At 57.2% G+C, this 26789-nt stretch overlaps 11 protein-coding genes across 11 annotated transcripts; 6 read left to right on the top strand and 5 right to left on the bottom strand.

The window, feature by feature from the left end:
- Positions 1–381: 381 nt before the first annotated feature.
- On the bottom strand, positions 382–2689 carry MKK02DRAFT_39000 (putative alpha-amylase AmyA; the record flags this gene model as incomplete). Its single annotated transcript, XM_053090387.1, has 13 exons — positions 382–399; positions 444–545; positions 602–691; positions 737–811; positions 863–938; positions 993–1063; positions 1108–1568; positions 1623–1686; positions 1733–1823; positions 1875–1994; positions 2047–2309; positions 2355–2544; positions 2595–2689. 13 exons carry the CDS (start codon positions 2687–2689, stop codon positions 382–384), a joined length of 1716 nt encoding a protein of 571 aa, XP_052944100.1.
- A 796-nt stretch (positions 2690–3485) lies between these two features.
- On the bottom strand, positions 3486–5407 carry MKK02DRAFT_39001 (isocitrate lyase; the record flags this gene model as incomplete). Its single annotated transcript, XM_053090388.1, has 7 exons — positions 3486–3605; positions 3657–3794; positions 3845–4594; positions 4628–4740; positions 4783–4971; positions 5015–5130; positions 5178–5407. The coding sequence occupies 7 exons, from the start codon at positions 5405–5407 to the stop codon at positions 3486–3488; spliced, it is 1656 nt and encodes a 551-aa protein (XP_052944101.1).
- Positions 5408–7388: 1981 nt separating this feature from the next.
- Positions 7389–8266, top strand: MKK02DRAFT_39002 (uncharacterized protein; the record flags this gene model as incomplete). The annotated part of the gene is made up of 3 exons (XM_053090389.1): positions 7389–7454; positions 7569–7671; positions 7812–8266. The coding sequence occupies 3 exons, from the start codon at positions 7389–7391 to the stop codon at positions 8264–8266; spliced, it is 624 nt and encodes a 207-aa protein (XP_052944102.1).
- Positions 8267–8666: 400 nt separating this feature from the next.
- On the bottom strand, positions 8667–10177 carry MKK02DRAFT_39003 (uncharacterized protein; the record flags this gene model as incomplete). Its single annotated transcript, XM_053090390.1, has 6 exons — positions 8667–8939; positions 8968–9543; positions 9744–9834; positions 9880–9961; positions 10011–10105; positions 10155–10177. The coding sequence occupies 6 exons, from the start codon at positions 10175–10177 to the stop codon at positions 8667–8669; spliced, it is 1140 nt and encodes a 379-aa protein (XP_052944103.1).
- Positions 10178–10510: 333 nt separating this feature from the next.
- MKK02DRAFT_28957 (uncharacterized protein) lies at positions 10511–12374 on the top strand (the record flags this gene model as incomplete). The annotated part of the gene is made up of 5 exons (XM_053087675.1): positions 10511–10593; positions 10654–10777; positions 10844–10954; positions 11018–12295; positions 12333–12374. The coding sequence occupies 5 exons, from the start codon at positions 10511–10513 to the stop codon at positions 12372–12374; spliced, it is 1638 nt and encodes a 545-aa protein (XP_052944104.1).
- A 443-nt stretch (positions 12375–12817) lies between these two features.
- MKK02DRAFT_17598 (kinase-like domain-containing protein) lies at positions 12818–15439 on the bottom strand (the record flags this gene model as incomplete). Its single annotated transcript, XM_053085811.1, has 12 exons — positions 12818–12855; positions 12921–13004; positions 13077–13168; positions 13234–13367; positions 13427–13658; positions 13713–13936; positions 14064–14384; positions 14437–14741; positions 14834–14984; positions 15030–15193; positions 15254–15297; positions 15345–15439. The coding sequence occupies 12 exons, from the start codon at positions 15437–15439 to the stop codon at positions 12818–12820; spliced, it is 1884 nt and encodes a 627-aa protein (XP_052944105.1).
- Positions 15440–16504: 1065 nt separating this feature from the next.
- MKK02DRAFT_39006 (Acireductone dioxygenase ARD family) lies at positions 16505–17381 on the top strand (the record flags this gene model as incomplete). Its single annotated transcript, XM_053090391.1, has 7 exons — positions 16505–16533; positions 16579–16700; positions 16757–16788; positions 16836–16909; positions 16956–17020; positions 17071–17146; positions 17210–17381. The coding sequence occupies 7 exons, from the start codon at positions 16505–16507 to the stop codon at positions 17379–17381; spliced, it is 570 nt and encodes a 189-aa protein (XP_052944106.1).
- A 552-nt stretch (positions 17382–17933) lies between these two features.
- MKK02DRAFT_39007 (uncharacterized protein) lies at positions 17934–18613 on the top strand (the record flags this gene model as incomplete). Its single annotated transcript, XM_053090392.1, has 6 exons — positions 17934–18021; positions 18089–18195; positions 18258–18286; positions 18342–18405; positions 18473–18516; positions 18571–18613. 6 exons carry the CDS (start codon positions 17934–17936, stop codon positions 18611–18613), a joined length of 375 nt encoding a protein of 124 aa, XP_052944107.1.
- A 777-nt stretch (positions 18614–19390) lies between these two features.
- On the top strand, positions 19391–21288 carry MKK02DRAFT_39008 (mitochondrial carrier domain-containing protein; the record flags this gene model as incomplete). Its single annotated transcript, XM_053090393.1, has 4 exons — positions 19391–19694; positions 19741–20314; positions 20490–20869; positions 20912–21288. 4 exons carry the CDS (start codon positions 19391–19393, stop codon positions 21286–21288), a joined length of 1635 nt encoding a protein of 544 aa, XP_052944108.1.
- A 394-nt stretch (positions 21289–21682) lies between these two features.
- On the top strand, positions 21683–24043 carry MKK02DRAFT_39009 (phosphatase 2C-like domain-containing protein; the record flags this gene model as incomplete). The annotated part of the gene is made up of 4 exons (XM_053090394.1): positions 21683–23248; positions 23308–23574; positions 23654–23930; positions 23982–24043. The coding sequence occupies 4 exons, from the start codon at positions 21683–21685 to the stop codon at positions 24041–24043; spliced, it is 2172 nt and encodes a 723-aa protein (XP_052944109.1).
- Positions 24044–24471: 428 nt separating this feature from the next.
- Positions 24472–26470, bottom strand: MKK02DRAFT_39010 (uncharacterized protein; the record flags this gene model as incomplete). Its single annotated transcript, XM_053090395.1, has 4 exons — positions 24472–24573; positions 24670–25305; positions 25356–26375; positions 26456–26470. The coding sequence occupies 4 exons, from the start codon at positions 26468–26470 to the stop codon at positions 24472–24474; spliced, it is 1773 nt and encodes a 590-aa protein (XP_052944110.1).
- Positions 26471–26789: the final 319 nt, after the last annotated feature.

Here is a 26789-nt window from a genome sequence, read left to right on the forward strand (position 1 = left end):
GCTAAAACGCGGAGTCTCATCGCCAAGTGACGTCGGTATGGCTTCATCATTAGCTCTTGGGGCTTGGGGTCTTTCTTGTGCTTGAGGTGAACAGGTGTATCAGTGTAATGGACGTTTCATGGAACAAAGATGCTTTGCTCCGCGAATCCCTTTGTTGTGCCGCAACCTGAAACGCCGAAAACACGTGGCGGCGTTTCATCTGCGCCTTTTGTCCAGGAAGCAAGTGTCAAGCCGGCCATCAGCTCAGTAGGTCGTCCGAAGACCAGCAGGACAGGTAGCAATATAGCATATCGGTCAACGATATGTACCGACTACGAAAGAAAAGCGGGGTAGAGGGAATGGGTTCGGTCCAGCTACGATACAGTCTCTCACAACTACTATTCAGTCGGTCAACGCCGACTGTGACGCGTGCAGCCTCGACCTCCGCCTTGACTAGGGCTCACGGAAGCGGACGCAGAGCTAGTGAAGGTGGTCGTAGCGGGGACCGCGGTGGCACTGCTGCCCGTACTGCCAACTTCGGACGCAATGAGGTCTGGAGCGTTCAACTGCACAGAGTCAGCTAGGCTTCTTGAAGATAGTGCCTAGACAGTGTAAATCTCACCTGGGCAGATGACGAGGTCGCAGAGCCCGCAATAGAGGTGGAGGCGTCAGAGCTAGCGGAGAAGGTGGAGCTAGCGCTCGCGCTGGAGCTCTAAGACAATCAGCTTGAGATGACATGCGATTCGACGAAACTTACGGCGGGAGCAGTGTCTGCCTCCTTGGACCCACCGCATATGCCGGTCTGACCAGCGATCTCGCTAGTGACGTAGAACTACTGGGTCAGTACTGCTCACCGGATGAACAATTCAAGGGGACGACTCACAGAAGGGAAGCCATTCTTGAAGGTGATCTTGAGTGATCCGTCCGCTCCAGCCGTAGCGGTCGTGCAAGAGAGAAGGCTGATATCGTCAGTGTCGCACCAGACGGCTGATGATGAGAGAGGTGCAGCCTACTCGACGACCTTGGCGCTGGCGGAGAAGCCAGCCTCGCTGACTGTCCACTCGCCACCCTGGCCTTCACCGCGCTGGAAATCAGCGCAGTTTTTATCTGACGCGGACCCTCACTCACCTTGGTCAAGACAAGCAGGCCGCCATTCCTCTCAAACGCAATGTCATCGTCCTGCACCGCCACCTGACTCGCGAGGACCTCGTGGAAACCCCCCAGCTCGCCCATCTTCTTCCTGACCAGATTCAACCTCTTGATCCTCTGGTAGCTCTCGCCGTCCGTCTTGAGCTCTCCATTCAGCCAGAGCGCCTGCCGGTTCTGCGGGTCCTCCTCGCCCGTCATGTTCTGCTCGAGACCGTAGTACATGGTCGGGATACCGCCAAAGAGGAATTGCAGCGCCATGGCATTGTAGACGTTCGACTTGTCGGAAGCAAGAGAGTTGAAGCGGGGAAGGTCGTGGTTGTCAAGGACGGCGCCGATGACGGTCGGGTCGGCGTAGGCGGTAAGCGCTTCTTTGGCGAAGCGGGCGAGGGTGGACATGGGCTTATCTTTGGCAAAGACCTCGACGGCGCCTTTCGTCATGCCTAAAAGTCAGCTTATGAGCTGGCAGTGGGAGGCCATGGACAAGAATAGCTCACCGAAACCAAAGACCGAGTCGATCCCATTGTCCCCCTGAGTATACGCTGCCGGTCCGCCAGTGTTCTGGTCGATCAGCTACGCACCCCTCAACAGCTCGGACTATGCTTACCTGCTCCAGCACCTCGCCGATACAGAACGTGTTTCCAGCCTCACAGAAGTCATGCAAGAATTGCTTGTCCATATGCTTGGCAGCATCAATTCTGCTTCGTCAGCCCCTGCTTATCGTGTGAAATCATGCGACTGAAACTCACCTGGCCCCATCGATCCCGTACTCCTCGAGATACGCCGCGAAGCCCGACTTGAGCACATCAGCCACCGCGGCACTCTCCGTTTTGAGGTCCATGAGCGCCACGCCGTCCTGGGCCATCCAGCTGCCTTATCAGCTCCGGCTTTCTCAGTGCCTTCAGACGAGAGGGGACATACCACTGCTCCACCGACTTCTTATCATCGTAATTGATCTTACACACAGGATGGTACTCGCTCTCCTTCTTGAAGAGCAGCTTCCCGTCCGACTTGGAGGCCAGCGCAGAATCCGAGATATCGGTGTTTGTCGATGCGATGTGGTTGACTGCGAGGTCGACCATGAGGAGCATGCCCCTGTCGTGAAGGGCAGCGGAGAGGGCTTTGAGGTCGGCTGCGGTCCCAAAGTGCTGGTTGATGCCGAATTGGTCGATACCCCAGTACCCCTGCTCCGTCAGCCAGGGCTAACGAAAGCGAAGCAGAAGACGTACGTGGTAGTTGTCGCCCCATTTGGTGGGTCCCTCGATACCCAGACCAGTGGGCGAGATCCAGATAGAGTCGAAGCCGAGACCCTCGATATAGTCGAGATTGTCAATGATGGTACGCCAATTGCCTCCGCAGTATGAGCCGAGGTTGCACTTTAGGCCGGGCATAGGAGGGGCAAAGCGGTCCGTCAATAGTCTGGGGTGTCAGCTAGCTGCACTATGCTAGACTGGAGCGATGTCACTCACTGGTACACGCTCCTGGAGCGCCAGTCGTCCTTGCTTGCTGCCTGAGCTGAAGCGAGGAGAGACAGGACGCCAAAGAGGGCAGTGAAAGGGAGCATGCTAGACAGCTGCGGCGTGAGAAGGTAAGGAGCGTGGGGATGAAATGAGCGAGATCGGGCTAGCCAGAGCCGGTAGGAGTGTCGAGGATGAGATGGAAGAGAGAGCGATGGAACCAGCTGGTAACTTATAGTCAGGAGTCCAGGACGAGCATCAGCAGGTTGGTAACAGCCAGATAAGATTAGATGTCCTGTCGTGCCAAGCGGGCGAAAGGGGATATACCCTAGTTGCCACCCCCCTCCTTCATCTGTACCATCTGTCAGTCAGGGTTGTGGGCCTGAGAACCTATATACGGGCAATTGCCCATGCTTGCGAAACGCAGCCCTGCTTCAGCTTCAACCTCTGGTCCTGCAGACGAGTGCAGACGCGGAGCCGGGAAGAACTTTGCTGATGGCCAATTAGTGACACCGACAGTTGGGGCTGAACGTTTCGGAGCTGGCCCAGGGCATCGGAGGAGGGCATATCGGTGCCGAAGCCATAAGAGGGGATGTAGAATGATAGCTAGCGGGATACAAAAGGGGCGGAGGAGCAAAGATGCCTCCGACAAGAAGGGGATAATAAGGGGTATGCCGAAGAACCCTGGAACGCCCCAAGGAAAGGCACGTTTCAGCTACCTCGGACCGTCCCCATGAGCGCGAGGGGCTTGGAACGAGCGTACGTTTCAGCCTGTTTCACCCAGTTTTGGGGATGATCTCCCGGTGCTTCAACTCGTTAGAGAGGGGCAAGGCAATCTAAAGCAATACATAGGTCACAAGTATACAAAGGGCGACATAACGAGGCAAGCGCACAAGACCTAGACTAAAGCTTCCCCTTGGCCGCGAACTGCGACTCTGTCACACCAGCGCCCATAGCGGCCGTTGATGAGATACCGCCAGTGACGGTCATCATGAGCGAGTCGGCGTAGTCTGCACCGGACCACTGAGAGAGTCAGCATGGATCACGGCGATCAAAGGAGCAGAGAGGACATACCTTTTGATGCGTGAGGACATCGCAGCCCAGATCCCGCTCTTTCCGCTGGATGAGCTCGACGTACGCCTTCATACCGTCCTTGGCGAAGTTTTGGGCGAACGAGTCGGATATGAGGGCGTTGGAGTGTAGACCACCGAGCTGATACGTCAGCAATGTATCTATGACACCAGAAAAGACGGCAGGCTTACAGTGATAAAAGCAAACACGAAGAGGAGCTTGCCGAGATCCGAAATGTAACTCTTCATCTCCTTCTCCCCTAGCCCCGCCGCGTCCCAGTTGAAGGAAGGACTCAAGTTGTACGACAGCCACTGTCCCTTCTTGTGCTCATGCACACCGTCCGCAAACTCCTTTGCTTGCGCGTAGATGGGCGACTTGGTCTCCATCCAGATAAGGTCGGCGTAGTCGGCAAACGCGACCGCCCGGTTGATGGCGCACTTGGTACCGCCTTGGTATCGGTAGAAGCCCTCCCTAGTTCGTGGGGTGTCCCAAGACCAGTACGGTGCCTCCTTGAGACCGAGGCTCTTGGCGAGCGCGAGGGAGGCCGAGTGGGAGCCGTAAGGGGAGAGGGTTTGGCGGACCTTGGAGAGGAACTCCTCGGTCTTGGATTTGGAGAGACCCTGCTTGGCCATCGCAGAAGCGAGGACGTCGGGGTAGAGGGAAAGGTTGGCGCGCTTGGTCCATTCGTCCTCGATCTGCTGAAGCTTGGGGCCAGACTTGCCCTCCATCTCGGCCTGGATCATGACCTCGACGAGAGGGGGGAGAGAGGGGTCGGTGGAGCCGAGGATGAAGGCCTGATCGCGAGGGTCGACGTTGGTGGTGATGAGGGTAGCTGCTTCCGAGTCGGTACGGGCGATGACGAGGTTGGTCGTGCCCATGATGTCGCATTGGAGGCGCATGGCGATGAGACGGTTGATGTGTTCCGAGATGGGTACGAGCACCTGAAGTCAGCAATGTCGACTAGTGAAGCTTACCTTTCCAGCCATGTGTCCGCACTTCTTGGTCCCCGGCGCCTGATCTTCGATATGAATACCCGCCGCACCGCTCTCCACCATCATCTTGGTGAGCTTCATCACCGCAGTCAGACCTGTCTGTCAGCTGGTCCCAAGATCGCTACCAAACCACTCACCTCCGTGACCGGTATCAGCGTCCGCGACAATCGGCCTAAGGTAGTCTACCGGCTTGCCGATCTTGGCAAGCTCAGCTTCGCCGCCCTTTTGCAGTGCGCTGCTCCGGGTCCATCGCTGCTTGCGGTCGTGGAAGAGTTGAGCCTGAAAGAGCTGGGCGACCTTGTTGGGGACGGTATTGGAGGGGTAGTCTGCTCGTCAGCGGAGATTGAGAGCGCCTGAAGGAGCACGTACCAGCAAGATCTGGTCCGGGTTCGAGCGAGGACGAAGCGGTCGAGGAGGATTGCCAGCCGGAAACGTAGACAGTCTCGAGGTGCTTGGCCATTTGGGTGAGTTGGACCGGGTCCAAACTGACCACATCAGCTCTTTTCCAGCCTCTGCAGAGACTGACACTCACCATCCGTAGGTCGCAGAGCAGCCACCTCCCTCTCCCCTCGCCTTCGCCTCGAGGATGGTCCATAGCTTCTTAGCCATCGCATCCGAGGGGTACTGAAGAGGCAGAGTACCTCGCTTCTGGACGACATCGGCGGCAGAGTAGGGGCGGACGGTACGCGCAAATCGAGGCTGCTTTTGGAAAGCCTCGACGAGCTTGACCTCGGCCTGGAAGAGTTCTTGTTCGCTGGGCATGGTGTAGAGTTCTGATTTTAGAGTGAGAGTGGCGATGTGAATGAGGTATGTATGCAAAGCTCGGTATGTGTGTCGCCTTATATAGCAGCTGCTTTGAGCGTGAGTAAGCAGCTCGAGTCGAAAATGAGCTATAGGGGGCGACGCAGAAACATGTGTTGCCCGTGGTCATGCCGGTTGACGCAATACCCGACTGAATGGGTGGGCCGTTGCCGGTACAACCGGCTCTATTCGGCTTTACTTTTCCCCTACAGCAGAAATCAGCAAGGAATGACGCAAGCCTACCGGGCAAAGCAGTGCTGTAGGCACGCGGGGCTCGGAAAAACTATTTACCGATGAGTCCTGACACACTGAGAAGCGGTCATCAGGCGGGCTATAGTTTATAGCAACACATTCCTCGTGTGGGTTGTATGTGGGTCGTCGGCGGTCGCCCGAAGTTCGGCCGATTTTGAAACAGTCGACCCGCTACCCAGCTCTGAATCACTCGATACTGGAGCCCCGGTAAGAACACGACCTTTGAAAGATATCCGTCCCGCCACTGAAGAAGGTCGTCCACATGCTTTAGCTGCTGTCAGCAGATGCGCAAAGATGCGCTGTAAGTGAGCTAGCTAGCTGAGGCACTAACCAGTACTGTCATCGGGACCACGACCTCACCACGATCTTCACCATCACTACCATCACCGCCGACACTGCTGATCTCTCCTCACTATAGGAAGCACTTATTTAAACATCACATTTGACCCAGCCTCATTGAACAGTTGACGTCACGACTGTCCCGCCATGTGTCGAGTCGCGGGATCCCTTTGTTGCGTGCTTTCCTTTATACCCCTTGCTGCACAGTCTTGATTGTGCGACACCAGGTCGTATTGTTTGGTCTTCCGCCGAAGTACAGCTTGCTCTTTCGCCCTAAATCCCACTACACGACTCCACCTTTCCCACCGAGATACCACCCCAATGTACGACGCAGCAGGCAGACAATATCATGGAAGCTTGGACCATCGAAGCACCTTTGGACACTTCGACATCAGAGTCGCCTTACCCCTCGATCACCGAGGCCGCATGACGAATGCGTCCACAAACCAGCTCTCCGTCACAGCCAGCCTCCACAGCGAGGATCACGACGATTGGTTACGTGACCCGCCTTTCCGTGCGAATCCATCTGGCGCCGTGGCTTACGTGGAACGCACAGTCAAAACTCAGCTGACGAAGCTCCTCAAGGACTCTCACACCGACTACCTTACAGAGGCGCAGATCACTGATCACATCAGAGGGAAGTTAGCGGATGGACTCAAACCTCACGTCGGATTCTACACCCTTGAAGGTCCCTGGGGGTTAGATGACGTGAGCGTGGTGGGCAAGCAGTAGGCACTGGAGAGTGGAGTGGAGGAGGACTCTTTTGAGGAGAGCGATACTCTCCTGATTAGCGGGTCGGACCGACGTACTCGCCGCTCACCGGCGCAATACCTCATCGATCTTGCGAGAGGTCACCGCCGCCAGAAGGGGCTCTCTGGCTCCTATTCTTCGGGACCCTCGACCAGGTGAATGTTGGAGACTGATGTACGACGGGCGAAGACTGGAGGACAGGGCAGTGATCCAGCGTGATATACGTATCCGATGACAATTATCATGTAATGGAATGACGATGGGCTTGCTTTGGACACAGGGGTGAATTCTCAAGATCTGTACGGCTCTAAGATCAGAGGTTTTGTGAGCCGGTACCGATCACAGTCAGCGCATACAGTCATGCAGCGTACTTTAATCCTCTGCTGGTACATACTCGTGCCCAGTCACCTTTGATTCTGGCTTCCGCACAGAGCATGCACTGTGCCCCCCCGCAGCCCTGCCACTCATCGTTATCCAGCGCCACATTCCTCAAGATTTCAAACCGTGCCTGGCAAGACCTCCAAAAGCCAAAACCCCATGCTGCCAGTCTCTCTTACACTCTCCCTTGTCGCCTTCGTCGAGACACGACTGCCCGGACAGAATGGGTCTCCGACATCCTCACAAACCATCAGAGTACCCCTCCATACTATTGTACATACTCGACGAAGTACGTCCTACTCCCCATCACCTATCTCCTGTGCCCTCCTTTCCCCACTCCCTCAGAGGAAACTGGCGAGACGTGCAGTCCAGCTCTCCGCCTGGAGCCCAGCTGATCGCTCAGACGCACATCACAGTCACACTCGCTACTGCTATTGTGCTGGTATATACTAGGAGCCCGCATGTCGCTTGGTTCGCCTCTGGCGCCCTAGAGGCTTCTCAGCTCGGTGAGTCTCGATGGTCATTGTGCCTTACCTCACCCTACCTCACATGGCCCATCGAAAAGCGGACGCTGTCTCACTCCTATCATAGTGCGCACTCATCGCTCTGCCCCACTCGCAGCTCGCGGATAAGCTGACGATCCCAGCCAAAGGCATCAAACTCCTCCTCCGTCGTCCCCGCCCTCCACCTCCCCCACCCTCCACATCCAAGCCCTCCCGTATCCGCCCCAAGAAGACATACGGCATGCCCTCTACGCACTCTACCGCCTTAACATTCTACATGGCCTATCTCCTCCCTTTACTTCCCGCCCTCACTCCCTCTTTCGCTTCATATCTCGGTCTCTCCCCGTCCCTTACCCTTGGTGTGGCACGAATAGCGTTATTTGGCAGCTGGGCGGCAGGGCTCTGGAGTCGACAGGCACTGGGCTATCATACGGTCCCGCAGATTGTCGTCGGGGCTGCGCTTGGCGCAGGGATGGGAGTGGGATGGAAGAGTCTTTGGGAGGTGGGGAAGGAGAGGGGGTGGGGAGTCGAAGAGGGGTTGGGAAGGCTGATGGAGGGTGTTTGGGGGATGACATTTGGAAGGATATTCTGTTCATGAACCAGCAATGCACATCTGACATCTGAAAACCAGAGCTCGTCCATAGTGTGCTTCGGGCATCGCAGCTGCAAGGTACGTCGTGCTGTACAATGTCTCGATTCATATATGGGTCGTTTCTCTGATCAACTGCACACCTAATCTACAACGGACCCGCCGGTCTTTCTGATAATCGCCCATGCTCGTGCTGATGCTCAATCCCACCCACCCCGTCCCCTATATCCCCCACCGGTCTGACTCGGCTGACCCCTTCCTCTCCCTCTGAACCCCTGACCCTGCTGCCCATCATGTCCGGCATATCCACCCCGGAACCCCCCACGGTGCTCAAACTGTTGGTTCCCCCTCATACCACCATCGTACCCTCCTCCGCCTCCATATCCCCCTCTGCCGCCGTACCCACCCCTCATCCCTTGATTTTGCCCTTCATATCCATCCCCTCGTCCACCATATCCACCCTGCCCCTGCCCTTGGCCCTGGAATCCCATCCGCCCTGGTGCGGACTGATCATATCCTCCTCGGCCATCTCCACGGCTGAACCCTCCGCGTCCGCCATGACCCCTTCCCCCTGGCCCACCCATACCCTCTCCTCCTCCTCGACCCCTGTACCCTCCGTTCCCAGGCTGGAACTCCGCTCCGCCCGCTTCCCCGAATGTATCGTAATTCCGCCCTCGCTCCTCTGCGATCGACACGCGCGAAGCGCCTACCGACAGATCGTCGAAGAAGGAGTTTTTGTTGTATGCGGGTTTGCCAGGTGGTGGTCGTTTTTCGCCGGCTCCGCTTGCTGATCCGGGTATGCCGTTCCCGTTTGCGTTTCCATTCCCGTTTCCGCGCTGGACGGCGATAGGGTGAGGAGTGGACGCATCCGAGTCATCTGACTCATCATCACTGTCGCCACTGTCCGCATCCTCCTCGTCTTCGTCGGCGGCGCCGGGCTGACGGGACGGTCCCGCATCCCCTACCTTCCGCGCTTCCCTTTCCGCTTCGAGGGCTTGGGTACCCTTCGAGAAGTCAAACTCTGCGTCCGGTACCTCTATAGCCTGGGCCCGGGATATACGGCGCGGAGGTCTATAGTTGGGCTGAGCACCGCGGTTGTTCTGTCCGGAGACAGAGAGGTCAGCGATGGATTGCTGGACCCTATCGAGCGAGCTTTGGGGTGGTGGTGATGAGACAGGAGGTTTGGGAGGAAGAGTATAAGAGGCAGGTGCGGCGGAAGGTGTGGGTTGTTGTGCTTTGGAAGCAGGTGCAGGAGCGGATGCTGCGGCTCCGGGTGCGGTGTTGCTCTGAACGAGTCAGCGCTTGTCCCACTCGGTTTGTGAGAGTATGAGATGGAAGAGAAAAGAGTCAGAAGGAAGGCAACGGAGGTGTCCACATGGGTTTTGCGCTCTCGGACAACCGCCCGTAGGCGTATAACATCCGAAAAATGCTTCATCATAAAAGGTGAGGTCTGGCCAAGGGAAAGGAGACAAGGAAAGGGACTCACAACGGAAGCGAGAATAGGGTCAGCGGGCTCTTCTGTGGCCCCAGGTGCGATGTAGTTCTCAACGAGCGCTAGTGACTCTATTGACTCGGTACTGTCAATCAGTTATGATTATACTGGGTAAGCGAGGCAGACATACTGGAATCGAACCCAACCGAGAGTACTCGTCGAACCTGGGAGCTTTCGCGCAGTCGGTCGGTCTTCTGTCCCATGGTTGAACACTGGTGATCAGCTTTTGTGTTCAGCGGCCTTCTGTTCACGGCAGCTGACCTTGGGAGAGACAGATCGTCTGGTCTTCTTGGCTGATATGGTCAAAGATACCGGTATACCTCACACCCAGCTTGGAGACCACCTGGAAAGGCTTCCTGTTTTCGTCAGCTCCCGCTGGCACACTACAAGCAGCTGGCAGCTCACCCCTTGAACTGCGCGTAGTCCATCTTGAATCCGCCCTATAGCCCAATGAGATGTATGTATGGTAGGTGAGGTAAGGTATGCCGAGTCAGAGTCAGAGCTGTTGCTGGGGCGTTGTGGCTGTCGAGTTTGGACGGGGATAAAATATAGAAACTCCGCTTGGATAATATCCCCTTGACCTTGACGCGCTTGCTTTCCTTCACAAGCCAAGCTCTTGATCTCTTGATTCATCTCATACAGCCTATATCAGCCTATAAACGACAAGGGGGACGCTGTTCGAGGCATCAGAAGGGCGTCTGATTGATCGAGTCATCCCCCTTGGAAACGCATAGCCTTGACATGTCGCGGAGTCAGGAAAGATGACCCCCTCGACATGGACGATCCTCGTTGGATCGGTACTGCTCTACTTAGCCTTGCAAGGCTCAGTGTTTGAGCTATTATGGTGAGCTCTGATGACCACATCAGTAGTATGGAGCTCGATAGCGTAGAGCTGACTCATGAGGTTGATACTTGCCATTGTCGATAGCTTCCGGGCGCTCCGGGTGATCAGGCCAAATGGACGGACCGTAGGCAAAGCTACGAGGCGCAAGGCGATGACGGAGACTCTTGTCAGCTGGATCGCATATGTGAGCTTAGCATTGTGTTCCTGGTGCCGCTCGTATGCCAATAAAGATGATCAGCTGACAACACAGGCTGCGATCGAACAAGCCGAGCCAATCATCTCTCGGTTATTCGGCTGGCTGCCGTTCTACGCCCCGCTCAAAGCGATCGCGTGCCTAGCCTTCCTTTTCCTCCGTCAGCCTGTAAGCCAGGCGCTCCTCTCTCATGCTCTACCGCGTCAACAGAGAACGTAGCTGATGGCTTAGGCATCTGGTGCTATCTACACGTCTCTCCTCCGCCCCTTCTTTAGGCAGTACGAAAAGCCCATCGACCTCATCCTTCTCCTCCTTCACTCCCTATCTGCCGTCATCGTCCACTTCGGCGTCACTATCCCTCTCAGCCTTGCTGCAGACGCTATCAAGCGGATCAGATTGGCCGTCACGCGAACGATGACCTCACCTTCGCAAACCCCGACCGGTAACAGGATCGCTGTGCAGACAGAAACGGTCGTAATCAGCGACGAGGACGATGCGGACGATATTGTCCCAATCGAAGCCAATGTGTCTCTATCGACCCCTCATGTTCCCGGTCGGCTCCTCCGTTCGGCGCGAAAACCAGCTGCGAGCTCGCGCCAAATCTCTCGCGCCGAAGTAGGGGAGAGCTCAACATCAGGCCTGATCTCTCCGTCCAAGTCAATCAGGCCATCTGACGGCTCTCCAGAGGCGATGCATCACCGGCATCTGTCCCCTGGGCCCCGTATCCAGGCGGCCGAGGGTAGCCGCCGGGTCATGGAGCCAGAAACACCTCGGCGGTCATCTCGCCGACGGGCCAGGTTTCTGCTTGATGAGGGGGAGAGGCTGGACGAGATTGCCGAGGGAGGACAGGAGGTACCAGAAGACGACGGCCCAACATCTTCACGTCCGGCTTATACGCCCTCGTCGTCCTCGCTACCCGCTGCAGCAGTCACGGCCCGCCCTGCCCAAACGTCAACATCGGCGCCGCGAAGACCCGCCTCGCCTTCTGGCGATGCGGAAGCTGGCCCGTCTAGGCTATACCCGTCCCTACCCGTCTTCCCATCCGTTCCGACTGCCCTGGCGTCGTCCTCGTCCATGACGCTGTCCGGTACCGGCCTCGGACCCGTTCCGCACGGGGCAAAGGCGTCAATCAAGCGTTTGGTATCATCCGGGTCCGGGATCCTTTCCACCTCCACCGCGACGACAACCACGTCCGCCCGGCCCATTCGCCGCGCCCCGCTCCGGGTCCGGCCAGACGATCCTCTCCATCCGACCGCCTCACTCGCCGCCGCACCATCCAGGGCTCGCGCGACAGCTTCGTCCGGATCCGGCGCGAGAGCATCGGCCAGGAATGTACAGGCGGCCTTCACGCGCCCAAGAGCGCTGGATCGGACGTCAGCGTCGTCCGGATCTTCAGGGGATTCCGGGAACAGCAACTCTGCTCGGCTGCCCCAGGCCAAGAAGCGGAACGAGGAGAACCGCGCGGTAGGGTCAACGGAGGAGGATGGCTCGAAGGAGGCAGGCGGGAGGGTCAAGGGCAAGGGCAAGGAAGCGGCACCTGCGGCAGGAGATAAGCGGAGCGCACCGGCCCGACTGGAGAGCGGGGTGACCAAGCGTACGCGGAGAGAAGGGGACGGTGGACGCGCCGTCGAAGCAGAGGGGAGCAGGACGCGTGTCAAGGGCTCGAATGGTGAAGGAATAGAGAAGGAGAAGAGGAGTGCTCCGGCGAGATTGCGAACAGCGGGCGCAGCAGGCGCAGCAGGCGTAGCGGGGGATGTGAAGCGTGTAAGGCGGAATGCCGGTTGATTGGACTATGTATAGCAGGTGGTCAGATTCATTGTTGTATGTACATTACCCATGTGGGGCCACAGCGAGGCGTGCAGGTAGACCCATGCATGGGGCATGAGCAGGTATCGTATATGCTACAGACATGGGAAGAGATCACTATAATGTATGAAGATGTCGGTGAGATGAAAAGAAAATAACCCAGAAATATCGGTACACCCTCGCCTGCACCACTGCTCCCCTGGCTCACGCCCGCATGGGCCAAGCTCAAGACCCCGGCCACTTCAACCTCAGTCCATCCAGCCCTAATGTATCAGCTTCGTTCCTGACCGCTATCGAGCGCTGTCGACAGGATGATAGCTGCACTCACATCTGAGGTATAACAAATCCGCCAGTGGACTTCTATCCTGAACCTTCTCCCCACTCGCTTCTTCACCTCTGCCCTTTCCAACCCCTGCTCCTGACTTTTGGGCATACGCTCCACCGCCCGGAGGCGTTCGGGCGCCGGGTGTCGCTTTGGCTTGACCCGCTAATCGTGCTGAGGAGGTAGGGAGGGATGGGGCGGAGATGTGTCGTGCGATAGACATGTTTCGGACGTGTGCGTGGACGACGTCGTTCCTAGAAGATCAGCTCTGGCCCTCTTCAAGCGGAAGCGACGTAGCAGGCGAGCTGAGTAGACGTACTGCTTGATCCCGCCCAGAACATCCATCACTACCCGATAGGCCATTTCGGGATTATGACCTCCCAAGTCCGCAAAGCCTTTCCGAATGAGCTGGAGCGCTTCGGCTGTTGGCGCATCGTGGTCTCCCGCCGCAGTCTAAGCTATCAGCTAACACTCATCGTAGACAGCCCCGATATGAACATGAGCTAGCTCACCGAATCAAGAACACCCAGCATAACCTCTTCAACCAGTACCTGCCCCGCCCGCCCTCTGGCCGATAGTGGAGCTCGAGGCTTCATGGGGCTATCGAGACCTGCACCGCTCGGACTCGGAGCCGCAGAAGGAATGGTAGGCATGCGCCGAACCGAGCCGGATCCGATAAACTCGGTAGACATACGCTGAGACGCGGCCGCATCTAGCTTCTTTACGGGTCGGACTGTCGAATATCTACTGTATAAGCTTACAGTCTCCAATGTCGAGATAGCGGGTGTGAAAGCTCACCCATCTCCAATATCGCCCTGCTTGAGAATAGTCCCCCTTCCCTCATTATGCCGTTCTTTCCAGGTAGATTTCCCGCCTGGCGAGTACGGCTCGTCCGGGATGTCCATGTCTGTCTGCGGCGTCTGAGGCGAGCCGCTCGATCCGGGAGTGGCATAAGAGGACGGCTCGAGCAGAGGTAACGATATCTCTGAAGACTGGGATATCAGCTGTACTCTCCGGCCATGCTCGAAGTAAGGGCAAGCTCACATTCATACCCCTCCCTCCCAATCCCTCCCCTCGCCCATCCACCCGAACCCTCACGCTCTCCCACGGCACCTCCTCCTCCCCATCCTCATCTCCGCCCATCCCGACCTCCCACTCCCCTTCTCCTTCTTCATCACTATCCCCAATTTCCAACCCCGCCAAGTCCAGATTTACCTTCATACCCTTCATAGTCCCCCTTATCGTCTCGTCAAAGTTCCACTCGCCCATCTCTCCTGCTCCGGGGGGTCCATTTATGGTGAGCCCGCTCGATCCCATCGCTTGGCGCGTGAGAGTCTTGCTGGGGGTGCTGCGAGCTTTGGGCTGGGCGGCTCGGAAGCCTGCGTGTCGGGATATGAGGTCTTGTAGGTGTCGAGTGGACCGGGCGCCTCGGATGAATGGGTGATTAAGGAGCTCCCGGGCTGTTGCTCGCTAGATGATCAGCTTTATCCCTTCACGAGGCTCTGGGTGCGGAGCTACTCACATCCCTCGGATCCTTCTGCAAACACCTAGCCAGGAAACTCCGGAACTCTGGGCTAGCCTCTTCTTCCTCCAACATCGGCGCCTTAGCTTTCGGAATCAAGAACAGCACGCGCATGGGGTGATACTCCGCCAAAGGTGGCTCTCCTTTCGCCATCTCGATGGCGGTGATACCCAAAGACCAGATATCAGCCTTCGAGTCGTATCCCGCTTGGCGGATCACTTCGGGGGCCATCCAGAATGGGGTGCCGACAAAGGTGTGCCGCTGAGAGGCGTGGGAAGAGAGCTGGGCGGCGACACCAAAGTCCGCTGTCAAGTCAGCGAGACTCTTGGGACAGGTGATTGAGCAGCAGAACGGGATGTAGATACGGCAAGGAGTTGCAGGTGAAGGAGTGACATACCGAGCTTGACAGCGCCCTCAGCAGAAAGCAGGATATTCGCAGCCTTGATATCCCGGTGGATCTTGCCCTCGTCGTGCAAGTACGCCAGGCCGAGGAGGAGTTCCCGGCAAACGATGGCGATTTGACCTTCGTTGAAAATCCCGGGTTTAAGCTAAGATGTCAGCTGAGCATCCTTCCTGGGAACTCGACAACTGACCAGGTCAAGACAGCTCCCTCCGGCCAGATACTCCATGACAATCCAAAGCCTGTACCCGCGGACAAAGCTCCCGTAGTACCGCGTGACATGGTCCGAGAGACAGGTGGAAAGGTGGGCTATCTCCGCTTGGATTTCGGAGATGTCGTCGTCGCTGCTCTCGAGGTCTGCGGGGTCAGCTGAGGTCTCGACGCAAAGATCGAGACGAGACGCAGTTCTCAGCTTACCGATCATCTTGATAGCGACAATCTGCTTGGTCTCGTTGTTCGACCTAACGGGTCAGCTTATCCCGAGAGCGCTCCGTCCCACTAAGCTCACGCTTTCCATACTGTCCCAAAAGAGCCTGTACCGAGCTTCTCCGATAAAGTGTAGGCCGTGGCCGGGTCAGCGAGCGCTACCGACTGGGACCGCATCGTCTGGAAGTATTGGGAGAGGGCCTGTAGGATCAGCTTCCAGTCCGCAGAGGAACGGGCAGTTCTAGCTCACTGGAGGTCGAGAATCTGGTTGTCGCCACCCAATCCGGCTAGTCTCCCCTTCCTCGGCGACGGTTCAACGTGTGTTTGGCTTGAGGACCGCTGATGCTGAGATCTACCGAGATGAATGACGAGCGAGAAAGTGGTGACTTCTGAACAAGTCAGCAGAGACGTCCATGCTGGTCGAAAGGTCAAATCCTGCAGGAGGTTGGGCCGGTCTCGCGGGAGCAGGGACTAGCGCGGTAAGCGAGGAATGCGAACTCACGGGCTGAAGGCTCGAGCTTAGAAGATACAGAACTGAAATGTCAACTATGCACAGCAGATGAAAGTCCAGCAGGAATAGAAGCGAAGTGAAGAAGGATGAAGAGCTGAAAAAAGACGCGCGAGACACCTTTGCACTGCGCCGGGCGATATGCGTCCGAGAGTGGACAGCGATGACGCGCAGGTTGCAGACCAGGCCCAGGGTGTGAGACATGTGCCTGGCAGACTGAGGCTCGGGCTCGGAAGCAGGTATGTGGGCCGATTTGGGCGAGAGCGGCTGTGATCATGGGCCGGGGTGGGCAAGGTGGAAGGCGATACAGGGAGGGGACAGGGAATGTATACTTACTTGAAACGAGGGGTACAGGGCGATTTATCCGTTCCCTCTGGGCCGGACTTTTACGCTGACGGCAATAAGAAGCGATGGACGTGTCGTGGGTTATCCAGAGGCGTCTCGGACGATGTTATTGTAGGAAACAAAAGAGCAGTGAAGTGGCGATTGCCTGTTGCTGTGCGATGGATAGAGTTAGGAAGGGATGCCTTTCAAACGCGAAGCTGTATCCCGAACCAAATAAGCTCAGTCAAAGAAATCAACCCCCTTTGGGTAATTCTAGTCACTTTCCCACAGTGCACCACGCGGCATTGCGCCATCCGTGCGTCATCGGTCGCCGAGCCAGCTTCTTTTTCCCAGCTCCTTCATACGTTGATTTTCTGACTATACTGACAGCTACTACCCACACAAACACAATGAGAGCCTACGCATACGACAATGTACCGTGCGTGGTCATCTTGACCCCGAAAATCAGGCGCTGACAAACCAGAGGGGACCAGCGGGAGCAGCATGACTCGGGATCCGCTATTTCAGCGGATGAGCTCGAGCGTCTCGGTGTTGTCTATCGGCGGATAGCTATTGAGGATGATGATCGCTGGAAGGCTGAAATAGGTGCGTATCAGCTGGCAGGCTAGACTCGACCGAGCGGACTGAAGCTGACGAAGCAGATGAGTTTGCAAAAGAGAGGGGATACAAGAACGTGTGTCGACATGCTGATTAAGACTGACCCTTGAGCTGACGTGGTAGCGAGACCAGATCACAGTGACAAGAGAAGGACTGGGAGAGGCTTACGAAGCCAAGATCAAGTCGTTCTTTGATGAGTCCGTTGATTTCGCCAGCTCTGTGAGGGATCAGCTGATACTTTAGGCATCTGCACGAGGACGAAGAGATCCGGTATATCCTCGGCGGGTCGGGATACTTTGATATTCGAGGTTGGCTCCCTTCCCTGCTTCTGTCGGTAGTGTAGCGAGCTAACAAGCAGGGTTTGGAGGAAAGTACGATGACCAGTGGATCCGGATAGCACTGGAAAAGGGCGACTTGATCGTCCTGCCAGCAGGGTATGTTTGCGTCCGCTGCGAGGAACCCTGCCTTCGCAGAGGTCAATAGCTGATACCTAACAGTATATACCACCGCTTCACTGTGGACTCGGCCGACACCATCACCGCCATGCGCCTGTTCCAAGACGAGCCAAAGTGGACTCCTCACTCACGCTCAACCGGGGACACGGACATGCGGGAAGCGAGGGCGGCGTATATGGATCAGCTGGGCGGGAGGGCGGGGATCAAGGCTTGAGGTGACGTAGCGGAGGGCCATGTATCCGCATGTTGCCGTCTGTCTCCTTGGTGCTGTTCGATGACCCCGCGCCCTGCTGACATACTGGCCTGACCGCGATGCCGCTCTCGCAGCCAGCAGCTCACATCGACCAGCTCCCATGCTGCATGAATCGTCGTGAGCTCTACAGCTCTTTGCCCTCCATTACTACTGATGCTACCATCCCCACCCTTTCAGATCACACTCCCACGGTAGGGTGAATCCACGTGGGTGTTAACATAGATTCCACGTGGGTGTTAACATGTTAACATAATCCGGAGATTCGCGGCGATATCATCGATCTGAGTCAAACGATTTCGGAAGTACCTCGCCATCGGGGCCGAAGGACCCGAGCTGCCGTAAGCAGATAAGCGACTCTGCCGACGGTTCGCCATTGTTCTACCCCAAGCTCGCAATGCCCATGCATCTGCGTCGTATGAGATGGCAGGCTGGGAGCTCCTAGAGCTCTTGACATATATCTTGCCACCATCCTTCTCCCGCACTGCTCGTACTCGAATTCGAAGCAGACCCAAGATGCCTCCCGCTACTTCCCCCCAGATCCGGCATTTCAAGTCGACTGATAAGATGGCTTTGAATGCGCTCGGGACAGGGACGTGGGTCAGTGAGTGAAGCTATCCAGAGAGCGTCTTGACGCCATACTCGCATTTACAAGCGCTGATGTGGTGCAGCCGAGCTGGGAACGACGGGTGTCAAGTCCGAGTATACAGGCGGGATGTTTGAGAAGGATGCAACGTCAGATCCGGTCAATAACAAGAATGGAGCGACGCAGAGCGAGGTGGGTATATCGCTGCGTCAGGCTACTACCTTCACCTCTGGAGAGAGCTGACGGGGGGCCAGTGGAAATATATCATCTCGGGCGAGTGGCAGTGAGTCTGCCTGGGGATGCTGCACTAAAAACCGGGTGCACAAGCTGATCAGTAGCATCCGGACAGATACTGGCAAAGACATCATCGCCAGAGTCGGAGACGTCGTGTTCGTCCCCAAGGTGAGTCTTAACTTGAAGCCTCAATCTGCCGAGGGGACATAGAGGAGAGCGGCGACTGATGAATTAGGGCGCGATCTTCAGCTCCAGTCCATCACCTTTCCGCGCGTTCTTGTGAGTCCTTACCTGGGGTTTTCAGCCGGACGCTAGTGTAGGCTGACTCTGCAGTGTAGCTAGCAGGAGTAGCAAGCCCCATCTGGCCAAGCTCTGACCGAAGCTACTGCGGAGTACTTGATTCTTCCCAGCCTGCGGATACTGCGTTGTATGTAAGAGGTACTCGGCCATCTGTGCTCGGTCTGACAATGATGAAGTCAAGTCAAGATATGCTGGGCAGCTGTACTGATACGTATCTGACAGCACCACCCGACCCTAGAAACTGACAATACTACCCAACGCATTTGTGTTTTGATCGTTGTTAGCGTGGCGGATTGCTCCCCGCCCAGACCGATTTGAGAGGTGTCAGAAGCAGTGAGCAAGTAATAAGCGGTGTGAAGGCTGAATACTGTCAGTTGTGCAGTCTTGATCTGTGGCAAGGAGGAGGCGGTTCAGGCTTGCAAATCGTCGATCACGCATGGATTGCTGAAGGCCAGGCTCCACAAGGAGCCTTGTCGACATCAATTTTCTTTGCTTGCGTGATGTGACGAGCGTACGGTCTGGCTCCCCTTTCCCAGCTTGTCCCGCAAAGCAGGAACACTGAGGAACGTAGCCAAGACACGACATGCAAGAAGGCCGAAGTAACTAGATAGCAAGCCTGAATTCAGAAGCTCATAACACCGTATAATTCCGTGACGGCAAATCTTCTCTGTACCGACCCGTCCGAGTGCGGCGAAGTCCGCTTCATTCCTCGGCCGATATCGCGCTCGCTGCTGCGTCATCCCGATTTTTGGCTCTGATCTTATCAGACATTGACAAGAAGTCATCGATCAACTAATAGCAACCACAGTACATCTTTCCTCATACCCAGGCAGGCCCCTAGCGCTCGTGCACAATGGTGTCCTCCTCGTCAACTTCTTCCCGACCGCTTGCATCAGGCTCGACAACCCACCCGGACCTAATCAATCCATATCTGCCGGATATGAGCGATCTCGCCGCTTCCCCTTCTGCGCCTATCTCGGACCGCCCTCTCGAGCTCGGTGGGACACCATTTCGCGCTTCAGCGGTAGATGGGATAGACTGGCCCGATTCTGGACCTTCATCCCAGCCGATGCGGGCTTCTGGCCAGGCCAAGGTCGGGCCATTTCAGGCAAAGGTCATAGCGGCGATGACGGGCGCGATCGTCACATCCCTCTTGAGTAAGTTCCTTTCATCTATCCGCAGCAGGACCGTACTGATCATCAGTGACGCCATTTGACGTCCTCAAGACCCGTCTCCAGACTGTCCGCCCGCATCCATCCGACTCTGGCGTCAGCCTCGGCGCCCCCGTCCGCCCCACTTCCGAATGCTGTCAGACCTCCCTCCTGACTCAGCCCGCTGTCTCTGCTCGTCGAACAGGCAAGACCAAAGCTCCGCCATCTACGAATCCCTTGACATGCTTCACCTCCCCCGCACCAGACGATATCACCTCTCGCGCCTCCTCGGCCGGACGTTCTGCCACCGCAGCGGCAAGAGCTACCTTTTCGTCCTTGACGGCACCGGGACATGGGCCGATCATTGCGCCAGCAGAAGCGCCGCGGGGATGTGCGTTTCCGAGCAAGTGGGCGGGGATATGGGGAGACGCTGTGAGCTTCGAGGAGGCGCTAGCGAGGAATGTAAGAGGCGGCGGGGGTGGAGCGGGGGTGATGGGTGCAGAAGGCATGGCGACGCTCGTGCTGCCGCTGCAGGGGATGGTGAGGAGTGGGTTCTGGGGAGAGGTGGCTGCTGTAAGGTCGGAAGTGGGGGTTAGGGGTTTATGGAAGGGTGTTGGAACGGCACTGTGAGTGGTCTTACAGTTCTTCAGTCATGTCCAGGAGGAGAAGGTGGCGAGGGGTCGTTAGTGCTCCGGAGGAACAGCTGTCCGGAGACGGAGACGGTGGACTAGCGGAGAATGCCAGACGCGCGAGGGCTGTCGAGATCGGCGTAATCTGTCCGGATCCCCTACTGACCCGCAGAACGATGTCCATCCCCTCCGCCGCAATCTATATGATCGGCTACGAGCACCTCCTCACCCGCATATCCCCCTACTTCTTTAATTCTACCGACCCTGACGCACACATCTCTTCGATTCATCGGAAACCCGGCTCCTCTGCCCCTCCCACCCCGTTCACTGTCGCCCCTCTTGTCGCTGGCGCGCTTGCCCGCACGCTGTCGGCCACCACTATCAGTCCAATTGAGATGTTCAGGACCCGCCTGCAGGCTTTACCGAGCCAGGGGGTCTCGCCGTCCTACGCGAGCGTGTTCAAGGACATGAGCGCTTTGGTCAAGGCTCAGAACCTGACTGTGCTGTGGAGAGGTCTGGGACCTACTCTCTGGCGAGATGTGCCTTTCTCAGGTACGCCTCTTTCTGCTGCACTATATCATAGCTGACATCCAGGGATATACTGGGCGGGCTTCGAGATCTTCAAGACCAACCTCTCTCTTCCTACCTCCCCCCTTCCCCCTCTCTCCCCACTCACCATATCCTTCCTCTCCGGCGCCATGGCGGGAACCATCTCCGCACTCGTCACTCAGCCCTTTGACGTCCTCAAGACCCGCCGGCAGGTCTTTACACCCAGCAAAGACTGCTCGCCCGCTGCGCTTCGACACAAAGCGAGTACTTTGCCGTTGGCGATGCACGTGATCAAGACGGAAGGGTGGGGCGCATTGTTTGCGGGTACGGTACCGAGGTGCGGCAAGGTGGCGCCGGCGTGTGGGCTGATGATTGCTTGTTATGAGGGTGTGGGGAGGTATTTGGGTGGGGGTGGCGAATAGACAGAGCGGAGGTGGAGACACGACTATAATGAGTGACGATGAGGGATGGATGCATAACATATGTCGGATCTAGCTCATGGTTGGCCGACCTGTCTCAAGCCTGCGTGACCGCTAGCTGACCCTTCTACCCACCCTTCTACCCAGCTGGCACAAGGACTAGCTGTGCGCATCTGAAGCATCTCCCCCGTGCTGTCATCGGAGAGGATCGGAAATTGCTCCTTTGGGCAGAAATGCTATTGATCTCGGTCATGTCAAGCCAACTCTGGTCCTGCTCTCTTCGTTACATTGCCTTCACTCATCTACTCGCTGTCTCATCGTGCTTCACCCACACCTCAAGAGCTGGCCTCACAGCTAAAGATGCGCCCCCGCTGAGAATCTCCAGCCGTGAGCCATCATGGTGTCCAAACCCAAATCGGGCTTGGGCAAAGGCCTCGTCCGGACCCTCGCTCAATCGCATTCGCAGACCCACTCGGTCAATCTACACCAGCACCAGCACGCCCACTCCGCGGCTCACACGAATCAGTATGCTGTCTTTTCTCCGCTGCTTAGCGGGAACGCAGCGGCGGGGCCGAGTCAGCCAGCTTTATATGCGCCGATAGTGGCTTATCACCCGGCCGGGTCGGTGTCGGCGCTGAACCAGGCTATAGCGCGGCGCTCTGCAAATTATCGCGCAGAAGCGGATGCAGCGGTAACGGCGGTTGAGGGAGAGACGGAAGCGGGGAGGGAAGAGCAAAGGCGGAAAGGGAAGGGGAAGGGGAAAGAGCGGGATGGAGGTTGGCCATCATTGCCTGTTCTCCCTACCGCCGCTGCGGTCCTCGGCACGTCGGCGTACCTCGCCCTCCTTCCGCCGATCGAGGGGGCTGTCGCTTCTTCGTCGACCTTCTCAACGACAGACGCGATCCTTGGGCGGTTCTCTGACCTCATCGTTGCGCCACACCCCTCAACCCGCTCGCCTCCCCTTCGCTCGCCACATCCCATCCACTCCCGCGGGTACACCACAACTACACTTCCGTCCCGGAACGCGGCTCAGCCGCACATCATCCCGGGATTCGACTACCCCAATCCTTTACTGGCGTTCGGCAAGTCACACCCGAACCCCTTCAGCCCCGGGTCCGGCGGGGATCTTCCCCCTCTGCCGACATACAACAACTTCTACACACCCTCCCACTCTCCTCCACCTCCACCCTCTCCTGGACCCGGGGGAGCACGCGAGCCAGCCAACTCGGTCAACTCTCAACGGCCTAGCGAGACACATACTGTGCTCTCCCCCGCCCCGCTCGCGCCGACCGAGACTGGCGGTTCCTCCGGATCGAACGCCGGCGGGCTCATCCTCACCCCTCGATACCTGTCCACAGCGCCCGAAGTGCCAACTTCTACTCTACCGCCGGCCAAAGAAGAGCAAGCGGACACCACCGCCTTGTATCTTTCCAAGTTCATCTTCCAAGTTGGCGCATCCGGGCTGGCCAAGGATCGACCCATCATTACGCGCTCCCCGCGCCGTACCGCTCCGCGCGAACAACCACCTCGGCCCCGGTCCTTCCCACTTCAGAACATCTCCGCCCCTCCCAAATCCGAAATGGAAGGCGTGTCCGTGGGTGAAGACTCGTACTTTGCCACCCCGACCGGGATATGCGTAGCGGACGGGGTAGGCGGATGGGCCCGATCAGGCAGGAACGGAGCAGACGCAGGACGGTGGAGTCGGCTCCTGACGCACTTCTGCCATGCAGAAGTCAAGGCGTGGTGGGCTGGCGCCGAGGAGTATTGCGAGGATGTACCGGGCAAGAAGGAGGAAGGGGGGCAGTACAAGTTTCCGAGGGGGTGGTCGAGGCGCAAAGGGGAGGAGAAGGGGAGGGAGGGGGATAGTTGGGGATTACCGGATGGGAAGCAGCGGAGGAAGTTGGATCCGGTGGAAGTCATGCAAAGGGGTTTTGAGAAGTGTCTAGCTTGCGTACTGGCGGAGGTGAGTATCCCTTCTTTCTGCATTTACTGGCATGTGCGGAAGACAGACTGATTGTCTAGGGCATATACGGCTCATCAACCTGCCTCCTCGCTGTCCTCCATCATACCTCCCTCCGAATAGCCAACCTAGGCGATTGCTGTCTCCTCGTCGTACGCGACGGTGAGGTCGTCTTCCGCACCAAGGAGATGCAACACGCCTTCAACTTCCCACACCAGGTGGGCACGCACAGTCGGGATGAGCCAATGAAGGATGCGGAGATGTTTGAGGTGGAAGTGCGAGAGAGGGATGTGGTCGTGGTGGGGAGTGATGGGTTGATGGATAATCTCGTGAGTCCCCCTGCCTTCCCACATGTTGATCTAACCCCTTGGGACTGGTATGACTTGGTGATCTCTAGCTGACGACCAGTTCGACCAAGACATCCTAGACTGCCTCGCCGAATTCGCCCCTCCCTCAGAAATACCAAGCACCTTCTCCCCGCTCTCCCTTCCTCAAAACGCTCATCCCACTCCACCACCATCCCGCCCCAGCTCAGGAACAGGCCTACCATTATTCAACCCCCAAAAAGTGTCCGAGGCGCTGTGTAACAAGGCAAGAGAGGTCAGCGAGGAACCAAATGCCGAGACGCCGTTTATGGTTAGGTGTATTGAGGAGGGAATGGACTTTGTCGGTGGGAAGAAGGACGGTGAGTCTGCTTGCTTGGGCGGGGTGGATGATAACAGGAGCTGATGGTCAGATATCTCGGTCGTCGTAGGGGTTATTGGGCAACAAGGGGAACACTTCCAACTGCGCACCTGAGCCAGCTGGTTGTAGCCTCCACCGGACGAGCACAACTACCACGCGGCTGACCGGCGAGCGGACCAGGCTGAGCTACCCGTCGCTCAGGCGAAGCGCGGGCGGGGCAAGGAGAAATATCCTTGAGGTCGCTGGTCATGGGGATAATGCCGGTTTGCGATCAGTATGCGGAGATCAAGCAGGTGGAGGGGCGGTATAAGCGCTATGAGTTGTATTGCTATTTACATCTAGCTGATCTAGATAAGACATGTATCCTAGCTGGCCCGTCTGATCTACTGACGATCTTCCGCTTGTTTTCCCCCATCCTCCTCCCTTCCCCTCTTCTGAACCGCCGATCTCGCTTAGACGACGACTATGATAATTGACTTCCCTCTCCGCCACTCCCTCACTCTCGCATCGCCCAGCATCTCTCCCCATAGCGATTCCGCCCCTCAGCGATCCTTCGCCCCGGTCCGACCCTCCATCCGCGTCCACCCTTGGATCCGCCGCACAACAGACCGCCATCTCCAGTTCGCAACGTCGATCTCGCTCATCTGAACATCAGCAATTTCCTCTTCATCTCGCCTCCATACATCGTCGGTACTGATGAGATACTCACGAATCTATGCACACGCCTGATCACTCCTCACACCCCTCAACACGGTCTCCTGCCAGTCAAGCAATACCCTCCATGCGACCTCTCCCACTTGCACCCCTCTCGCCTGCCATTCCTCCTCGCTAGCGCCTTCGACCTCCCTCATCCGCTCAATGAGGGCGAGGGGTACTGCTAACCCCTCAAAGTCCGTGTACGCCCTCCATTCCGCCGTCTCCTGTCGCCGGAAAAAACGATGGACCCGAATGTTGTTGTCACCGAGGTCGGTGACGTACCTTCGATCCACGGAGATGTGCCATTCGCAAGGGTTGTACAAATCATCGCCGTCTTCGGTCCACGGCGTATAGAATCGAGCGTAGAGCAGTTCGGTCTCGCCGTGGCAGATTGACGAGACCCGCCCGATGCACGTCTCGCCGCCCTGAACCGCATCTAGCCTGGTGAAGAGGCCGAGATCGCTCATGTCGACCGTTTTGCCCACGTAATATATGGATGTGAGGTAAGCGGACCCGTGAAGATTGAGTGCTGAGCAGAGGTGCATTGCTTTGGCGAAGGTGGGCGGCGTGCAAGTGTCGAGGGAGTCGAGCGGGCCGGGGGCGCAATGATCTTCGCTGGCGAAGACGGTCCTTGTGTAAATGATGAGGGTCTCGAGAGTGGGCATCCGAGGGGGGACAAACTACGCTTATTCAGCGCGGCCCGTTCTCGCAGAGCGTGGGAGACCCTTACCAGATCCAGCGGTGAACCCGCCGAAAGTACGAGTCTTTTCAGACCCCGGAAGTCTTGGAAATAATGTTCCGCCTCATTGAGATCCGCCTCCCAGTGAACATCGTGCAAATGCGGATGTTTCTCGCAGCACTCGACCGCCCGCTCCCACAGTGTCTCGTGATAGTGCATCAGCCAATCCCCGGGATGCACAGAGAGCTGACGAAGGTTGGAGCTGCGCGACAAGACGTCAAGCAGCTGCCCCATCGCACTTTCCCATACTTCGAGGGGTTCATACTCAAAGTCGACGTCCGGCAGGCAGAGTTTGAGACGCTGTAGACTAGTGTCCGCCGCAAGTCTAGGGGAAGGTACCCATCCTTCGCCCGGCAGGTCGGCATGATGCTGAGGGCCGACGTCGAGCGAAATGAGATTAGGTGATGCGGCGCAGAGGAGCGGGACGAGAACATGTGCGAATAGTGTCGTATACGGAGCGATTTGGACGCATGTGAGACGGGAGAAGGAGATGGGTCTGTCAAGCAGGTGAAGCTCGAGCTGTAAAATGTCTGCTATCGGCTGGCGAGAGGTGCTGGTCCGTGGGTCCCGAAGCGGATCGATCGTCAGGCCCCTGATTGTAGAGGAGACCCGCTCGAGGAGGGTCATGATGTAAGGTACCGCACCGGGTAGGTTCCGGAACCTAACGTCTTCCACCATGCCGAGCAGCCGAGGCTCGACGTCCGTCATGGCCAGGATCGCATTGACCTTGCCACGGACTGCCACTGTATGCCTCCGCCCCTCCTTCTCTCCCTTTGGGATCTTGTGGACGACCCCTCCAGCATCTGCCGGAGCGTCTGATGTGGGTGCGAGGAGGCTGTCTGGGGATAAGTTGATGAATCGCCAGATCTGGGGAACGGCGAGATGGGTGAGACGGCGGCAGACGAGCGCGAGAGCGAGGGAGGTTGGCTGGTCGAGGAGGGACGCGATGGGGATGAGGAGCTCCTCTGGGAGATCGGTGAGAGTTGTGGGTGGTTTGTTGTCTCCCTCGTCCTGTCTCGTCAGCCAATCGGTCTGGCCCAAAAAGAACTCGGCAGCATCCCTAAGTGATCCAGCGACAGACTTGTACCCACCGTACGATAAGCCATAGTGATGGGGTCTTCGCCCAGGCTCAACCTAGCAGTGTAAGGCGCTATATCTTGAGACGTACTCATATCACCCCACTGTACGGAGTAGGTTGGTGATTGATGTTGATTGGTTGAGTGAAGTCAGTAATTTTGGGAGGCGAGGTGGAAAAGTCAGCAGCTCCACATTCCTCAACCCCGTGTTTCATCCACCTGCCACCGAGTACATGCCAACTCGCCCACCTCATCAGCTGCACCGCTACCACTATCCGCAAAGCATACATTAGACTTAGCTATAGCTACAAGGCGGAACACTATTCCGCTCGGACTATCACTGGCGTGA

The sequence above is a fragment of the Dioszegia hungarica genome, assembly GCF_025882075.1.
Source record: "Dioszegia hungarica strain PDD-24b-2 chromosome Unknown MKK02contig_16, whole genome shotgun sequence".
In the NCBI taxonomy this organism is placed as follows: Eukaryota; Fungi; Basidiomycota; class Tremellomycetes; order Tremellales; family Bulleribasidiaceae; genus Dioszegia; species Dioszegia hungarica.